An 18,189-nucleotide genomic window follows, 5' to 3' on the forward strand; every position below is an offset into this window, starting at 1 on the left:
TTGACCCTATTTGTGCGGAGAAGAAGAAGGGGAAGAAACTTGCTACATTATGTAATCGAACACTACGGTGTTTACCAGTAACCATGGCGACAGCCGGCTGATTTAGGTCTATCTGTGCCTGGGGAGAAGAAGAAGAGGAAACAGCAAAACAATATGTTTACCTTCTGTGAAGGTGCACATTTACCTTCAGTGAACTACGGTAAACATAATGAATTCATCTTTATCATTTCTCGAAGAAACTCCAAAGCTTTTTCTCACCTTACCCGCGACTCTGGAAGTCTAGATTCCTCAAGAAGTCTGTCTGGGCGTTCTAAGAATTCTGTCCTGCCCTGAGATGTAACTCTCTGGTGACCCCGAGACCGAAGTTCTCCAGATACGGACACTACTCCTTGTGCCAACACAACGCATATATCCAGTGAGATAAGGGGAGGGACCTGTTAATGGACCTGCGCACAAAGCCCGGTTTGAAGGTCCACGTTTTTTTTCTTGTTATTATTTTTGAGAATTTTTTCCTGGTGAAATCTTAGGTCAATTTTGGCCAGTTTTCAGGCAGGGGGACCAGACATGTGTTTAATTTTCAAATCCAGAAAGAAATTGTGACCTTTGACCTTTGTTGTGGTATAGAATTGCATCATTTGGGAGGGGATTTTCCTCTGCTTGACCAGTGATTCCCAGCTGCAGGGGGTAAGATCAGGGATTGTTTACGTTCAAACACGTCTAGCGCGTTAGAATGCAGGAGTCGAACCCCGGCTTTTTCAAAAAACGGCAACTAGACATGTTTAGCTGTCCAGTGGATGGAATGTTTTGGACATTGAAATACTGTTAAGTGTACTTTGAAGCCTGTTTTTGTTCCTTGTTTTGTATATATTCTGATGGAAGTCTGTTCAACTGGTCCCTCCCCATAACGGTCCTTAAGTGTCAAAGGTCAGAGTGGAAAGGTTGTGTTTGCGGTGCCATTTATATGTGTGTGTTGTTGGTGTGTTGGTATAGACAGCTAGCATGACTCGAGAAGGGGTGGAAGGATGTTTACAATATTTGGTAGGTGGGTAGCGGGCGGGAAACTGAAGATCAAGTTCGATATTGGGACTCCTAGCGACTTTCTAAGGTAGTGTAGCGGGAATTCGGGGGTTGATATCTCGTCTTCTGGACCTGCTGTGATGGTGATTTCTGGCGGATAGTAGCCACCTTTGCAGTAGCCTGGAATCCATCCTATTTAGCTTCCGGCCGCTACCCTAGCCTGCAGCGGAGCTTGGGTAGCGCAGCGGAGCTAGGGTACCGGCCGGAAGCTAAATAGGCTGGATTCCAGGCTACCTTTGAAGGCCTTCTTGTAAGGACTCACAGACAGCTCTAACATTAGACCAGCCCAAGTGTTTACCTTGCAATAACATATTTATTCATACATACAAAGCGAATATACAATACTCGTTAAACTCAAATTCGTGAATCTCAAACGAAGTCGTCAGTTTTCTCTGACGTTCGTGACTGTTCGGCATTTTCCGTCAAAGTCCGTGAACGGGATCTGATTCGGGACGCTTCGGCAATCTTCGTCAAAGTCCGTGAACGGCAACTGATTTGGGTCGCTTTGGCAATCTTCGTCAAAGTCCGTGAACGGCAACTGATTCGGGACGCTTCGGCAATCTTCGTCAAAGTCCATGAACGGCAACTGATTTGGGTCGCTTTGGCAATCTTCGTCAAAGTCCGTGAACGGCAACTAATTCGGGACGCTTCGGCAATCTTCGTCAAAGTTCGTCGTGCGTTTTCGGGCCGGAAAACTCCGAGTGCGAGATGAAGCCGTCGCGGTCTCGGTCCTCGTGCTGGAAGATTTCCCACAATACCTCAGTCATGTTCTTTCCGTCCGGGATCTCAAGACCCTCGGCCACCAACGTCTTCACGTAGCCTTGGACCTTTAAGGAGAGAAATTAAGACGTCAAGTGAGGATGAACTAGCTTGATGACAATAATAAAACGTACTCATTTATTTGCGTTCTTTCAACCAATATATTGGTTACTAGTAACATATCGGGTTAGGAATGTGGAAATAATCTTATAATAGAATAGATGTTTTAAGATACTAAGGAAAAAAGCAGTGCACACTGTGGTTTATCATACTAAAAACGAAGCAAATAAAGCTACCAATATATCATGCTGTTCTAAGTACAGAGCGCCCTCCCTCCTCCCTTGTCTCACCTCCACAACAGAAAGAAGCTTATCTCCGTCCTTGTCGATCTCCGCGAATGCGTCAGGAGCGGGGGGTGAGTCCAGTATATCCAACAGCTCAATGTTGAAGACCAGTGGCGACTCGTCCAACTGTTTACCTTGAATAAAGAAATATGAAATACTGTCAGATTCGCAAAAACATAAACGTCAATAACATGCAAATCTAAGCAGTGCAGCCAGTGACCTGTTTTTGACAGACATTGCTATGCAGTTCCATTTCTAAACGCCAGGTGGCGCGCGCAAGCAGTGCAGTCAGTGACCTGCACGTTACAGACATTGTCGTGCAGTTCTATTTTTGAACGCCAGGTGGCGCGCGTGAGCAGTGACCTACATTTTGACCGGCGAGGAAGACGAAACTTCTAGACCAGGCGGGGCGCCCAGGTCTCCTGCGGCGTCGGGAGTGGCACACGTGGCGCGAAGGGGAGGAAAAAACAACACCGCGAATCTCCAAGCAGATGTTAGGGAGGACGATGCTAACGTTTTGTGACTGCCAGGAAGAGAAGTTAAAAGGCTTCTCTGTCAGCCGTCCATTCAAAACGTGTCGCCTCAGAAAACATTACGATTTTCCACTCCGACATCTGTTTGGAGATTTCCAAAGAGTCGGACATGTCGGAAGGATCGTTCTCTATGGGCAGCGTGTGTTGCCTCTAATGTGTGTTATTAGCCTCGAAATTAGGACAGCGCTGTAGGCATTAAATGAAGATTGAGTGCATTACCAAAGGTAGCCTTGGAAACAGACTTCCTACCGAACAAGATTTGTGGGGGAAATCGACCACATATATATTAGACACCGAAGGAACACGGAATCAAATTCTTAGTCTTACTACTAAGAGCGACAAAGCATGGTTACAACTGCAGGCTCCGTTAAACGGGCGAAATGTGATCTTCACTGTGGACTGACTCTACTGGCTAATTAGTCCTTTTTCTGCCGAATTCTACGATTCATACGCCCGTAAGAGGGCCTGGTGGACTTTCAAGGAGGCTAGGTTACAATAACCTACAGTAAAACAGATGTTGGAATGCAAGATTCTCACGTTTTGTCTGATAGTCGAGTTTCAACACAGATCATCTTAGCTCCGGCGTCAGAATACGCCACAATCTTCCCTTCATACATCTGCTTGAAGACAAGGCTCCGGAAAGAAGCTTCCCAGCCAAAATATAGCCTGGATTCCAGACTGGGCCTACACACCAGTTCCTCGGCTAAAGGGGCAAAATATCCCAGGGAAATTTTCCCACAGCTAAGGGCCTGACTCGGTAGCCTGAGTGCCCGCCTTTTTAGCTTCCGTCCGCTACTTAAGCTCCGCTGCGCTACCCAAGCTTAGGTAGCGGACGGAAGCTAAAAAGGCTGGCACTCAGGCTACTGACTCGGGGGAAGCTATGGTAAAAGTTCCTCGGGGTCATGTTGGCTCTGGACCCGAGGAGCTGGCCTGGGCATTCCCTGGAAACAGTCTGCCACCCAGGCTAGCCACAACACTACAGGACTGAGTTACAGAATAACACGGTGCTGACACGATTTCACAAGGACCGTGCTTCGAACACGAAACATTGCAACACCGAAACCTCCGACCGTCCAAGAAACGATCTGGTTCCCTTCAAGACTGCCGGGCGTTTTTCTTCTCCTTTTGAGATTGTCACGTCTTCTTCAGTTGTTTGCTATCTTAAGATTCTCTTAAGGAGCCCTCCGCGAACTTCAGGTGTATGTAAGAAACTCAATATCGACTGCTTCTGTTTTTAGTGTGGTTTGAGGAAGCGCAAGGTCTGTGTAGGTATGTCGCGGCGGAAAGACGAATCTTTGTTTTGTCATTGTTGGAAGTCGGCGACCTGCCATGGACATGGTGACCGAAGACGCTATACATCTTATATGTTATCAGTTTGAAGGTACAACTTCTTTCAAGCTTGTATGGCAGGGGTATGCATATCGCGATGTTGATATCGATGAAGTTAGAATGACACATGCATTGCCATCACGTCAGTACTGAAGTACATGGATTCCGAATCCTTAAAAAATTGGTGATTTTTCTGCTTTATCAGCCTATTAGAAAGTAAATCTAGAACGGTATTTAGGCCCTCTGGATATGCAATAACTTTTGATTGTTTGATCATTTAAGCCAATGCATCTGAGTAATATACTACACTAGTATTGTCGTGGTACGCTGAGTGAGAGCCAGGGCCTGGTTCAAAGCCACATCTAGCGAAGGGATGTCTATCATGACGATGATGTCCATACGGAATTCCTCTGGATCCCATGCAAATCGTAATCTCAGTTGGGTACGATCTTTGCCATCGATAGATCTGCTTGGAGATTATGCAAGTCGTGCGGTTTCGGCAGCTCCCGAACCCAGCGGGGAACAAGTATCAAACCGTCCCGAGGAGCCAGCCCCACATTTGGGACGAGTTTGCACCGAGAGGTTCCCATTACCCGGTCGGTCCCCTGCGGACTCGGGACCGACGGCCTTGGGCGGGCCTTCCGTCGGTCGCAGGGGACCGTAGACTGTTTCCAGGGCTGGACTAGAGCCTGAGCTAGAACTACAGCCTACCAGGCCAACTCCTTGGCTTCTGGCCCAACAGAAGAAGGGCCGAAGACTAGCCTGCGTGCCAGACCCTAAATCTTAAATACATGTACTTCTATGGTCTTCTATCGTGTGATACCCTGTGTTTACACAAGCTCTGAGTCTCAGGCGGAGGTTAATGACCCCCACGTTGACCTAACCCAAGATTTAAGAGGGTCTTGGGGGCGGTATCCGTCGGGCCGGCCGCTAGGAGCGCTAGGCTATATCGTGTGATATCATAGAGATTCATTGGGGGTCTGGCATCCAGGCTAGTGTTAGGCCCTATAAGCTACTTGCCTCAGCTCATAACAAACATCTTCGGCCAAGGTGCCAAGGCATTTGCACACCCTGGAAACAGTCTGGCATCCAGGCTATGGGAACATACGCCAAACTACATCCCTTAAGTGTCAAATGGAACCGTCCTTTCTGTGTAGAGACCTACCTACCTGAGTGCAGGCCTGGTCCAAGGTACGCCATGTGGGAGGGGTGTGGAGGGATCATCAGTTCGCGCTTCTCCCCGACGCACATGTCCATCAGACCCTGGTCCCACCCCGGGATCATTTGGTCCCGTCCGACCACGAACTGGAGGGGCTGGTTTCGGTGGTAGCTGTAGGGAGAAAACAATTTTTTATCATATCGTAACAGCTTGTATTGCAGTGAACTACCATCTAACAAAACAAACAAAAAGATACATTGGCTCTATAGATATAAACGGATAATTTTATTTGGTCTTGATCACTCGCACTGAGTTGAGTTGAGTTTATTGACTGAGGATATTCATTCACCTTCCTCCTTTTTTAAGTCGATATTTTGTTTGGAAACAGGTATTATTTCACTTTCAAGTATTGAACAAGCAAAATGAAATCACTGAAAAAGCATTTGGGCCTTATTTCTTTCTTTCTATCTTTCTCTCTTTCCATATCATCCTCTCTTTCTGTTCCTCCCACTCTTGTTGTTGTAGAACTCTCATTTAATCTTTTCTTCTTCCAATCCCTTCTCATTCCTTCACTCCCTCATTCTCTCCTCTCTCACTAGTCCTTTTTTAGTCCTTATTGTAGCCTCTGTTTAGCCTCTACCAGGCTCCGCGGGATGGCTGCAAAAATAGTAGAAATTGGCCTAATAGAGTGAATAGTATGCCAAGGGAGTTAGCTGCGGAGAGAGGGTCCAATCTGCCATCCATCGAAATGGAACCTTACTGTATAGCGGACCTACCCTGTATAGCGAAGTACCGCGGCTGATTTCTACTATTTTCCCAACGATATGACGGAGCCTGGTAGAGGCTAGCCTCTGTTGATCTCTGGTCTCTATCAGTAGAGGATAAAGTAATGAAAGTGATGACGTGTTGATGATCTGTGCCAGCCGCCGTTTAGAGTCGCAGATTAACTGCTAATCCCCCATCCACAGATACACGCAATTATCCGTCCTTTATAACTTGTTATCGTCTCGAGTGGCACCGGACGGATTTACGGATTAGGAGGGGTGAGTCACCTCGCATGTTCTAGATTAGCGTTGTTGTTTTTTTCACAAACAAGCAAACAATCGTATTTAGTTTTTAAAATGCAAGGACAAGCTTAGTCTGGATGCGAGACTGTTTCCAGGATCTACACAGACCATCTCCTCGGCTCCAGAACCAACATAACCCCAATGAAATTTTATCCATAGGGTCCAACTCGAGGAGGGCTATGGTAAAATTTCCTTGGAGGCATGTTGGCTTAGCCTCTACCAGTCTCCGCGGGTCGCTGGGGAAATAGTAGAAATTGGCCAATTGAGTCAATTGTATGAAGGGAGTCGGCTACGGAGAGAGGGTCCAATAGGCTATCCCCCATGGCCAAAGTCCCCCGGCAAATGTTCTCTCTATTTCCGACGCGGTTAGTCTGGTAGAGACTATGTTGGCTCTGGAACACAGGAGTTGGTCTGTGTAGACCCTGGAAACAGACTGGCTTCCAGGCTATTTGCATGTGTAACAAATTAAGAAATAACAGTAACAGATTTGCAGTGCGTCCCGCTGATGTGGCAGACTGTGACGACTCCATGACTCAGTCCGACTTTCCCTAGCCTCCGATGCAGACTCCTCCCGGCTGTTTTCTTTTGCAAGTTTAAATACTGTTTTTATACTATCACATTTTTTTCTTCTTATTGCCTTCCCGACCAGCAATAAGAAGGAAAAAACGTAGTAGTATAAAAACAGTAACTTGCAAAAGAAAACAGCCGGGAGGAGTCTGCATCGGAGGTTAGACTTTCCCTAATCTCTACCAGACTATTAAACTACGCCCGGACCGTAGGAAGCCTGGTGGAGGCTAGAGTTTCCCGCCGTGAGCAGCCAAAAGGCACAGGCGATACTCATTACGGGTCCGGACCCAACATTCCGCCGTGCTGAACGGATATGGGGAGAAGTCCTTTACTGATACTTTCGTCCTCACAGGATTATATAAACAAACGTCAGTATGGATGGCGTATACAGGATCTCCGTTTGCCGATGTATCTATGTACTCTCCAAGCAGAGGAGTGGGTCCGGCAGGTTTTTGACGTGTTTTTAGGCGTTTTTGTCGGGCTTTCTACTTTGTCATGGTTCCTTTCTATCTTTAAACCATGACAAAGTAGAAAGCCCGACAAAAACGCCTAAAAACACGTCAAAAACCTGCCGGACCCACTCCTCTGCTTGGAGAGTAGTATCTATGTATCAATCCTTGTTCCTATCTATGTACATGTATTTGTCCATCCATCCATCCCTCTTTTTCTCTCTGTCTGGCTGTTTTTGTCCCTCTCTCCCTTTCTCTTCCTGTCTCCTTACCTTTCTTTCTCTCTATACCTACATGACCCATCCCATCTCACTCTATCTTTCTCTGCCTCTTTTTCTCCGGTCTCTCACTGTCTTTCTTTTTTATGTCTCTCTGTCTGTCTCTCTCTCTAGCCAAAAACCAAGAGCAATGCGCGCGGGGCTTCCGTTCATAAAAGCAAATCATTTATGTGACCTACTAACCTCCTAGAAGACCCACAGGTCGACAAATAAAAAGGAACAAAGCCAAAAATTCTTTCCAACATCTGCTTCGCGACCAAAACTCCTCAGAAGTCATGTCAACAGTCCTTGAGTCTAACCCAGTCATTTCTAAGAAAACGATTAGATCTATTTCGGTGCGAGTCGCAAATACAAAGCAGGTGCATATGTATCTTATTTAGGAACGTTGCCAGTTTAACGGCGTTGATAGAAGTTGTTCTAGACACAACAGGGTATGATGGATTTGGGAGGCTAGGTTAGGGGTTCACAGATACCAGCTATTCACTTTTGGCGGCACTCCGAAAGGTCAATGTGTAACAAAAACGTCAGTCACTACTAGAATAATATCTGGAGCTTTTAGAATTTCAGACATGAAACTCTAGGGAGCTTTTAGGTGCAAGCATCAGGCGTCGAACACATTTGAAGGCAAAATATAAAAGAACCCAACACACTTTCAAGAAGAGTAGGGGTGATTACTTAGATGAATACGCGAGCCATAGCGAAGCCGCATCGCACTACTGGCTAACGAATAAGCGTCATGCTTCGTCCTCAGTTTGAGGTTGCTCGCTTTACTTTATTTACCTACCTCCAGAACCCCCTCCACGCCCTCCCCGTGTACGTGCCGGTCCCCCCGGACGGCCCGCGATAAGCGCGCGGGTTAATTGTGCGCGGCCTCCCGAACATTTGGTTCGGATTTCCCCGCGGCGACGGGTCAGCACGGCACGGTCTTTAACTCGTAACGGCATCTGTCTGGGGAAAACACTGGAGACCGATACAGCTTCTCAACAACCGGACCTAATTCAATTTCAATAGTCAGACGAGATGAATTACAGTAACGTTAATCATCGTACAGCTTTTCAAGAACGAGACATCACCTAATTTCATTCAATTTGTTTTTTTTTATCAACCAGCGGCAGAAACATCAGATCTCTGGTCAGACGATTGAGCTTATCTGATAATCAACTCATCACGGAATCTGTCTTGGAAAAACACTGGAGTGTGATACAGCTTTTCAAACAATCAGACTTCACCTAATTCCATTTGGTTCTTATTCACCAGCAGCAGAAACATCAGATCTCTGGTCAGACAAGATGAGGTTATCTTAAACTCATCACGGAATCTGTCGGGGGAAAACACGGGAGGCTGAAACAGCTTTTCAACAACTTTGCTGGACTTTATCAGTGTGGGTACCTACTAAATAGCCTGATCAAATAGACTACGAAATCTATTCTATTTCGAATTCTGTTCTATTTCGAATTCTGTTCTATTTCGAAACCGATTCTGTTTCGAATTCTATTCTGTTTCGAATTCTGTTCTATTTCGAATTCTATTTTTTTCCGAATTCTATTCTATTTCGAATTCTATTTTATTCCGAATTCTATTTCATTCCGACTTCTATTCTATTCCACTCTACCCTAGTAGTCGAAAAGACTGACGCAAAATATCCTAGAGGAGATGCTGGCCCTGGAACCGAAGAGCTTGTAAGTTGTAAGAGCCCTGAGAACAGTCCGGATTCCAGGCTAAGTCTATCCAACGCTACTATTTCAAGCATGTGAGTTAAAAACTGGTCTGGTTTTGGATAAGCGATTTTTAAGTGCCACCTGTGACTCTGAATACAGGTTAACGTCCAGTTAGAAATGTCTGTAGGTTTTACCAGAATCTACCAGTAGCACCGCTATCGGGGTAACGACTCCCCACTGCTAAATAACTTCGGGGCATGCTGGCCCTAAAGCCACAGAGCGTGTATAGACCCTGGCAAAAGTCTGAATTCTATCAAAACGCAACTATTCTGAGCATGTGAGTTGGAAACTGGTCTGGTTTTGGATAAGCGATTTTTAAGTGCCACGTGTGGCTCTGAATACAGGTTAACGTCCAGTTAGAGATATCTGTGAGTTTTACTAGCAGCTATCCTATCGGTGTTTACGACTCCCAACTGCAAAATAACTTCGGGGTTATGTTGACCCTGGAGCCCAAGAGCTTGTATAGATCTTGGCAAAAGTCTGGCTTCATGGCTAATGTCTATCCAAACGCTACTATCCCGAGCGTGTAAAGGGAAACTGGTGTGGTTTCCGACGACCGCTAGAAATGTCTGTACAGAAGGTTTTATTTAACAGTTGCGCCGCTATCGTATTTTTACGACTCCCTACTGTAAGTCTTGGATAACTGAATCGTAAAACATCATATACGATAACCAGGCTACATATCAACCAGGGATACCACCAAGGTTACAATAGGCTGGCTCAGTGCGTGGACACTGTTGTCATGGCTATAGAACACCTTGCTGTTGCTTTTATACTTAGCAATTGTAGTGCGAGGCTTGTGTTTTTTTCTACACGTGTAACGTTACTTCTGCAAAGCGCTCTCTCTCCCTCTCTCTTATTCTCTCTCTCACACCCCCTCTCTCATTCTCTAGCTCTCTTTCTATCTCTTGTTCTCTTTCCATCCATGATCTATCACTGTCTCTCACTCTCTCTTTCTCTCTCTCTCTCCCAATCTCTGATCTCCCTCTCTTACTCTCTCAATGTCTCTCAGTGTCTAGAAAGACGTACAAAATTGCCGAAAAGGTAAGCGACCCTACATCTGCTTGGCGATAACAGGGAGGGCCTGGCGGTGAAAATTGATGTCTTTCCGTCACGGTTAGCTGTGAAGGCGGGAAGACTTGTCATCACAGGAAACAATTTCTTAGACAGCTCGTATCAAGGGAACTCGTCTAGAAGGAGGGAGTAGGAGCCTTGGGACGTAAGAAAGAGCCTAGAACTTGACTTTGAGGCCATCTGGTCAAGGTTAAGGCGACGAAAACGTCTTCACCTTGGGTGACCTTGTCGACCGTGAACGGATTTAGTCCCAAGGAGCCTCAAGACAAACACGCCGTCTTGACAGGAGGTCCTGTACTTCGTGACTTGACATTCGTCAAGGTCAAGTGTGAAGCAAGTGCACAAGGAGAGGTCGCTGACTCCTTGAGCTTACAAGCTGCTATTTATGTCTCCTCGGATCAAACAAGAACGCGGAGCTGTCAGAAAGGAAGCCGTATTGGGAGCGGGGAGTAGAAAGTGTTTACGGTTTGAAAGTAGGGTTATCTTTGATGAGAGATATTGAGAGTGTTCAAAAGCAGGGGAGAGTACATTCTTCAAGCAGAAGCATCTTGGCTTTTAATTTAACTGCGAGAGTTTGAAAAGTACAAAAAAGGCTGAAGAAAAAGACTCGAATGTTTAAATCTTGATTAATAATTAAGAAGAAGAACATAACAAGTTAACAATTGCTGTGATACAGTTTGGGATTAAGCGCGTCGAGTTAGAGAGAGTGAACATGGAATTCGAGATATTTTTAGGTCAGGAGTGTGCATGTGTTCCCCTTCTGTTTTGTGTGAACTTTCTCTTGAAGTCAGGAAGTCAGCTACGCAAAATGTGACCATCTCGATACGAATACTGGGAATAAAAAGGCTTTCCCTACAAATCACAGTAAATCAAAATAGCTCTGCTGTGCCTAACAGAAAATGTCCATTATTGTAAATAAATAAATTCACAATCTTGGTGCCATCCTAGTTAGTTTTAATACCGGGGCTCCCATATCCTCCTCTAACATAGGGCTCTAGGGGAGTTGAGAGCAGGATGGTAGCCCCTACGATGTTCTGACTAGGATGGCACACAGGCAAAATATAAAAGACTTACAGACCCCCTTCGCTATTTCCGGAGATACCTCTGTCCAAAGCTCGCTTCATGTGTACCAGCTTAGGTCACATTCCCACGTGCTCACAGTGTGACATGTACAGTATCAGTCTACATCTATCTGTATGTTCGCCACATTTGTAAGCGATATAGAAAAGGGGGGCGTTTCATTGATTACTAGTACCGAGGAGAGGGGTATTTCATTAGATATCAAAGGGCGTGAGATAGCTGTGGCAACAACAATCCAGAATATTTCTCTGTCGTTGACATAAAGTTGTTTTTTTCACCACTTTATTCACCTCCACCCATTTTTACAACCAAGAAGAAAATCATAAGATCATACTAAAATTGGAGCAATACTTGAATGTCGTCGACATAAAGTAACAAAGCTACATAAGTTGAGTAGTGTTACAAACGTGAAGTCGAATTCTACATTTCTGTAAAAGAGAAAAATAACATTAGTTTCTCCTACCTTGAGTCGAACACCCTGCCGTCCGTTGACCCCAGTGACCCCATGAAGTGGACCGACAGCAGATCCCCCTCCTTGGTGACCCTGTCGCACGTGTACGGGCGGGACACCACGCGCACGCGCATGCCCATGGGAGCCTCCACGTTGGTCACGAGAACGGGGAAGCCCAGCACGCCCAGGAAGATCGTTCCCAGGATGGCCAGGAAGCTGCGCATGCCCGATGACGTCATCAAGCTCATCTTCTTGTCTGTTTCCATCTTCAGATTCTGCATCACTTTTGGAAGAAAATCAGCTGTCCCTAGTATCAAACTCTTTGTTTTCCTAGAAAGCTTTGCTCAATAAGCGAAAATAAATCTCCCAATCTTTCTTCACAGCAAGTTTCAAATTCCGTGCGTCTGCCAATTAATTACAAAGCGGCTAAAAGCTTTATCCAAAGCGCGGCGTACAAAGTTTTCAACTTCTCTGTCGGCGCGTTTGGGCAGCTGAAAGCCTGCTTTTATCCTCGGGGAAGAAAACTCCGACACGGTCCTGCCAAATTGGAAAACCCAACTTCGGAAATTAACCAGGACGTTTCAATTGACCGTACGGGAAAGTCTGGAAGTTTGACGTTCCGGGTGTGAATTGAGAGACCGGAAGCTCGATCCAACAACAGTTCTAGTCAAAATTACTCCCCTAGACGGACAACTTAGCAACAAATAAAACGTATACTACAGATAGCCCGTATCTAGGATTCCGGCCGTTAAAAAAGGAAATACTGTAGTTACAAAATACGGCCTTTGCTTGTTCCGCAGTTCACACCTCTCGCAATCCGGCAAGTTCGTGTTGAAAGAAAGTCTCGGAGTTTGACGTCCAGGGTCTGAACTGTTTGAGCGGAAGTTTGACCCAACAACAGAGGGGAACAGACCGTCTCCGATGCCGTAACCAGTCCCAAATGTGGGACGGAGAGACGGATATGTCCGGCCAGCTGGCCTGGTGTCAGGATGGCCGGCACGGTGTGAGAAAAACTCGCCCAACTGCAACAACACGACCACAACCCCGCACAGACGGTCCTTTGTCGTCGGAAACAACTTTGTCTTCCTTCCAATCCGCTGTCCTCACTGCTCCACCTACGAACAGACCAACAGACGAACGCACGGTGACGATCGAGCAACTTGTTTTGGTGAAGACCTACGACCGGCCGGCTTCCACTAGTCCTCAGGCGGTGAATATAATCCTCAAGTCGCTCAGCTAGTCCAGGTTGCGATGTAATGATCACAAGTCCGGTTTTGTCCCAGTTCTTGTCGAAAAGATGTTGTTGGATGGGCAGCTTGGCAACAAATAAAACGTATGCTATAGATAGCCAGGCCTCTAGAATTCAAGCCGTAAAAAAGGAAATAGTCACAAAATCCGGCCTGGGCTCCAGGCTTGCTCCGTTGGGATTGTAGCTCAATCCTCCAAGATCACACCTCACGCAAACCTGCTGGTTATGTCCCAGTTCTTGCCGCGATGACTGTTGAAAAAGTAAAATCCCATTTGTCAACAAGCCGCCCGCCGCTGTGACGACGCGAATCGATCTCTTGTCTCTTCTCGGCTATCTGTCCACAGTGTGCTTCCAATAAAACGACCCCCTCTAGCTGACCGCGGACTGGAACAAATAGAACCCGTACAGCTGAGTCCTGATCGCTAGGAATAGTGATGTTTTCACCGCCAGGAAGCGACCATTAAAGTATTTAAGAAGACACACGAACGCGCGAACGTGTGGACCGACGTGTCCGGCTCGAGCCCGTCAGGTCTGACCCCCGGGTGTCGGTTGCACGGCTTGCGGGAGCAGGCTGCGGTGGCGCCGAGGGAAGCGGTTGGTTGGACACGGGCCAAGCAGGCTGAGTGCTGAGGGCCGGCTTTAACTGGGGGCTCGCTTGGGAGATGTAGGGACCCTCGATACGAACACCAGTGGAGGTTTCAAATCGTATCAAACGAAGGAGGTTATATATTCTTAAGCACTGGCTCTGTCGTGAACAAGATCGTTTTCAAAAGGGATGCTTGGAAAAGAACAAAGATATCTCCTTTTATTCGGTACGCCCGCTACGCCTTCTGTTTCATGAGGCAGACGTTGTCGCCGGAAACCTCCTTATAGAGCCTCTTGATGACCGCGTGGTACACTTCTGTTTCTTGTTTGGGGTTTTCCGGTCAAAGGGCAAATTAGAATCGTCTGCAGTTATATCTACAGTCGCAGGGGGTCACTGCTGTAGGGTCCGTTGTACTGTAGAAATGAAGTTTGGGTAATCAGGCTGTTGAGATCACTGTGATCTTTCACCTCTGACCCTTGACACCTACGGCCGTTATTCTGACAGGAAGACCACATAGCGCCTCGAAGTGTCACAATTTGTGCCTCCATTCTCAGCCTCAGAGTCATCAGAGAGTTTCAAATTAGGACTAGACAGACTTCTTAGAACGCCAAGACAAACTTCGTGTGGAATCTAGACTTCCGGAGTCGCGGCTAAGGTGAGAAAGAACTTTTGTTTTCCTTGGAATACTAAAGATGGAGGTCAGAAGGTCACGGGTCAGGCACGCCATGCAGGAATTCCAACATTCTCCAAGCAGATGAGTCGATCGGGGGTGTTTTGTTGGTTTCTGCTTCTCTACATCTATCTGTAATAGTGTGCACTTTGTTTGCGCCACCCCCGCTACGGTGAAAGCGCGCACCGTGTGAGAATTTTTGGCAGGGGGAGGGGGGCGGAGAGACAGCTGTTGGCGGAATGATACAGTACATACAGTGTGTGGCGGTTTACAGTGTACGAAGTTTGTGTATGCTTCAATCAGGAACCGGCTACTTTGGCTCAACAGTCATTTTATTTAACGTAGTCATTTTAAACTTCTGTGTTAAACTTGCATGATATGGCAGCCAGTCCCATACTAGACCCATACTACCGTGCTTTGGCCAGGCTCTCCTCGGAGCAAATGGGACTTTCCGCCGCCGGAGTTTTCCTTTGCACCCGGTACGGTAAACAACCACCAGGTGCAAAAGATAACCTAGCCTTCAGAGATCTCCGCCTGTCCTGAAGAAACCGTGACCAAAGATAGCCTGACCTAACGACCACGGAAGTTGACGGTCCCTGACCATTCTTCATGTATCGCTAGGGGGCTTCAACTTCAACAAATTACCCACAACGCATCAGTTCTTTACATTGTGCATGTGCACTTCAAACCGTGATATACCTTACTGACAATGTTTTTCAACTATTAGATGATGGTATCGACTGAAGAGGAGCATCAAGAGTCAGGACAGGACCCCAGCTGTCCAGAAACTGACAACGGAGGTGAAAGTGAAAGTGACGAAGAGCAGGGCATGACAGGTGACAGTGAGAGTGAAAGTGTGGAGAAGCGGAAGAGACTCAACTGCCCGCATTGTGAGTATGAAACGGAACACAAGCAGATGATGACGAAACACATGAGGTCCCACAGAACATACCAGTGTGACCAGTGCGACTATTCGGCAGCACGAAGGGAGCGACTAAAAAATCACATGCTTGTACACACCGGTGAGAGACCTTACCACTGCGGCCACTGCAACTTTTCATCGGCAAGGAAAGACGGTCTATTTAGCCACGTAAGGGCAGTGCACAATGGTGAAAGACCTCACCAGTGCACTTACTGTGATTATTCTGCAGCACAAAATGCTCAACTCAAGGACCACATCATGGCAAAGCACACCAACACTAAGCCGCACAAGTGCACGCTGTGCGACTATTCCGCAGTCACCAAAAAGAGTTTAAAGTTTCACATGGCTACCCACACTGGGGAAAAACCATTCAAGTGTGAGATTTGTCCTTTCGCCACCCATCGAAAGACAACTTTAAAAATGCACGTGGCCACCCACAGTGCCGACAAACCATACAAGTGTGAAGTCTGTGACTATTCTGCAGCCCAAAAGGCAGCTTTGAAAATACACATGGCCAAACACACAGAACCTAAGATTAAAGTTAAAAAGGAGCCGAAGAAACACAGCTGTCCACACTGTGAGTATGAAACAACGCAAAAAGCATCAATGGCTCTACACATCCGGACCCACACTGGCGAGAGACCGTTCAAGTGTGACCAGTGCGACTATTGTGCTGCACAGAAGGCGCGACTGCAACGCCACATGGCTAAACACAACGGGGAGAGAGCTTACCACTGCGGCCACTGTGACTTCTCTGCGGCGAGGAAAGACGGTCTTTTCAGCCACGTTAGGGCGGTGCATGGTGGTGATAGACCTTACCAGTGCACTTACTGTGATTATTCTGCAACACAGAATGTTAACCTGAAGAACCACATCATGGCTAAACACACCAACACTAAACCGCACAAGTGCACACGGTGCGACTATTCTGCCGTAACCAAAAAGAGTTTAAATATTCACATGGCTACCCACACTGGCGAGAAACCATTCAAGTGTGATATGTGTTCTTACGCCACCCACCTAAAGTTATATTTGAAAAAGCACATGACCACCCACACTGGTGAGAAACCATTTAAATGCCAAGTCTGTGACTATTCTAGTGCACTAAAGTCAACTTTAAAAACTCACATGGCCACTCACACTGGCGAGAAGCCGTACAAATGTGAAATGTGTGATTATTCAGCTGTGAGCAAGTCTTCTTTAAAACTGCACATGGCCAACCACACTGGGGAGAAACCCTTCCAATGTGAACACTGTGACTATTCCACCGTGCACAAAAACAATATGAAGCGACACATGGCCAGACACACTGGTGAGAATCCGCTCAAATGTGAACTGTGTGACTATTCTACGGCAGAGAGTAGCCATTTGAAGCGGCACATTGCCACGCACACTGGCGAAAAGCCGTACAAGTGTGAACTTTGTGACTATGCATCGATAGAAAAACACTATTTGAGAGACCACATGACAAAACACACCGGTGAGAAGCCTTTCCAATGTGAGGAATGCGAGTATTTCACAACCAAGAAAGCACACTTAACGAAGCACATGAGAGCACACACCGGTGAGAAGCCCTACAAGTGTGATGTTTGTGGTTATGCGGCAGCAGTGAAGGGTACCTTGAGGCAGCACATGGCCACACACGCTGTTGTGAAGCCCTACAAATGTGACCAGTGCGACTACTCTGCAGCACAGAATGCTCATTTGAAGAGCCACATGGCCAAACATGCCAAAGAAAAAAGCACAGCATAAGTGTCTGACGAAAATCTCAACATTATCTGTGAAAAATGAACTGTTTGATCATTGACGATGATCTTTGCAATGAACGAAGAGAAGAAATTACAAATGAGACTTCGATTTGTGCTTCTGGTGACAGCGTTATACTGAAGGAACTTTTAGTCAGAAAATACGACCTTTGCACTTTTAGGTTGGTTGCGGAAATGTTGTAAACCTTTTCAGAACTGTATGTTCTGTATGTTCAAGGGGGTCCAACAAAGTGGTTTACCAAGGGATGTGTCAGGAAAGGTAGGGGACGTATGCAAACGGACGATATTGATTTGAGCACGTAATCTGCAACGTAAACTGAACCTGAATTTGAGAGATTATGGTTACATGAATGTTTGCATTTTCAGCCTTTCCCCAAAGTATCCCAAGTTTGTAGTATCTTCTAGCCTGTTTGTTATAGAAAACAACATGCGTTTTGATTATATTTTAGTAGTTTTCTAATACCTTCATCACTGTTTTAGTTTATGTTTTTTTATATATTAAGTTAAAGTTAAGCATATTAGATAAGTACTAATTTACCACTTGTTCTGTTCTCTGTTGGTTCTTTTAAGATCACCTAGCTACACCCCATTAAACAATAGGTTATATATTAACAGTAGGCACTAATGATAATAAGTATGTTCATTCGCTTCGATACATCTATTTAACTTTCGTATTGTTGTAGGCACATAAACGGTAGAACAAGAAGGTTATATAAGTTCACAAACATGTCAATCCGGGGAAAACGCCTCCTTTTTTCCCACTACCTAGTCGACGTCTCTGGTATAGAGAAATGTGCTTATTAGCTTTTGTACGATAGAAATTTAAGAGAAAAAGTTTTTTCTAACATTATCTTTATCATATTTGATGTTTGTAATTTTATAACATGTTAAATGTTTTTGACAAACTGTTCATAATAAACTTGATAGCCAAGACAGCACTGACGTCCATTTTTGTTCTGTTTTGTTCTGTTTTGTTCTTCGCCCATCTGTATACTATAGCGATCTGTGAGTTCCGTTGAGTTGAAGAATGCTTTGTTGAGAAAAAAAGGTGGAAACGTCTTGTTTGGAATACAATTTTCCCCGTTCTTCGGCTTTATGCTTCTAAGATTAG

General features: G+C 45.9%; 2 protein-coding genes across 2 annotated transcripts; one reads left to right on the forward strand and one right to left on the reverse strand.

Moving 5' to 3' along the window:
* Nucleotides 1-1,370: 1,370 nt before the first annotated feature.
* LOC136420916 (uncharacterized) lies at nt 1,371-12,982 on the reverse strand. Its single transcript, XM_066408045.1, has 4 exons — nt 11,898-12,982; nt 5,212-5,372; nt 2,187-2,314; nt 1,371-1,904 (listed from the first exon to the last, which is right to left on the reverse strand). Exons 1-4 carry the CDS (start codon nt 12,164-12,166, stop codon nt 1,740-1,742), a joined length of 723 nt encoding a protein of 240 aa, XP_066264142.1. The 5' UTR covers nt 12,167-12,982; the 3' UTR covers nt 1,371-1,739.
* A 1,155-nt stretch (nt 12,983-14,137) lies between these two features.
* LOC136420856 (zinc finger protein 624-like) lies at nt 14,138-18,013 on the forward strand. Its single transcript, XM_066407969.1, has 2 exons — nt 14,138-14,375; nt 15,118-18,013. The coding sequence occupies exon 2, from the start codon at nt 15,118-15,120 to the stop codon at nt 17,062-17,064; it is 1,947 nt and encodes a 648-aa protein (XP_066264066.1). The 5' UTR covers nt 14,138-14,375; the 3' UTR covers nt 17,065-18,013.
* Nucleotides 18,014-18,189: the final 176 nt, after the last annotated feature.

Source organism: Branchiostoma lanceolatum, chromosome 15 (assembly GCF_035083965.1).
Source record: "Branchiostoma lanceolatum isolate klBraLanc5 chromosome 15, klBraLanc5.hap2, whole genome shotgun sequence".
Taxonomy (NCBI): Eukaryota; Metazoa; Chordata; class Leptocardii; order Amphioxiformes; family Branchiostomatidae; genus Branchiostoma; species Branchiostoma lanceolatum.

Bases quoted from the DNA above. Each gene is read 5' to 3' on its own strand.
- LOC136420916 (XM_066408045.1), bottom strand. From the start codon at position 12,166: ATGCAGAATCTGAAGATGGAAACAGACAAGAAGATGAGCTTGATGACG. The intron at 2,315-5,211 runs GTAGGTAGGTCT...TCTTTATTCAAG, and splicing joins TGGACCAGGCCTGCACTCAG to GTAAACAGTTGGACGAGTCG. The intron at 1,905-2,186 runs GTGAGACAAGGG...CTCTCCTTAAAG, and splicing joins AGCTTCTTTCTGTTGTGGAG to GTCCAAGGCTACGTGAAGAC.
- LOC136420856 (XM_066407969.1), top strand. From the start codon at position 15,118: ATGATGGTATCGACTGAAGAGGAGCATCAAGAGTCAGGACAGGACCCC.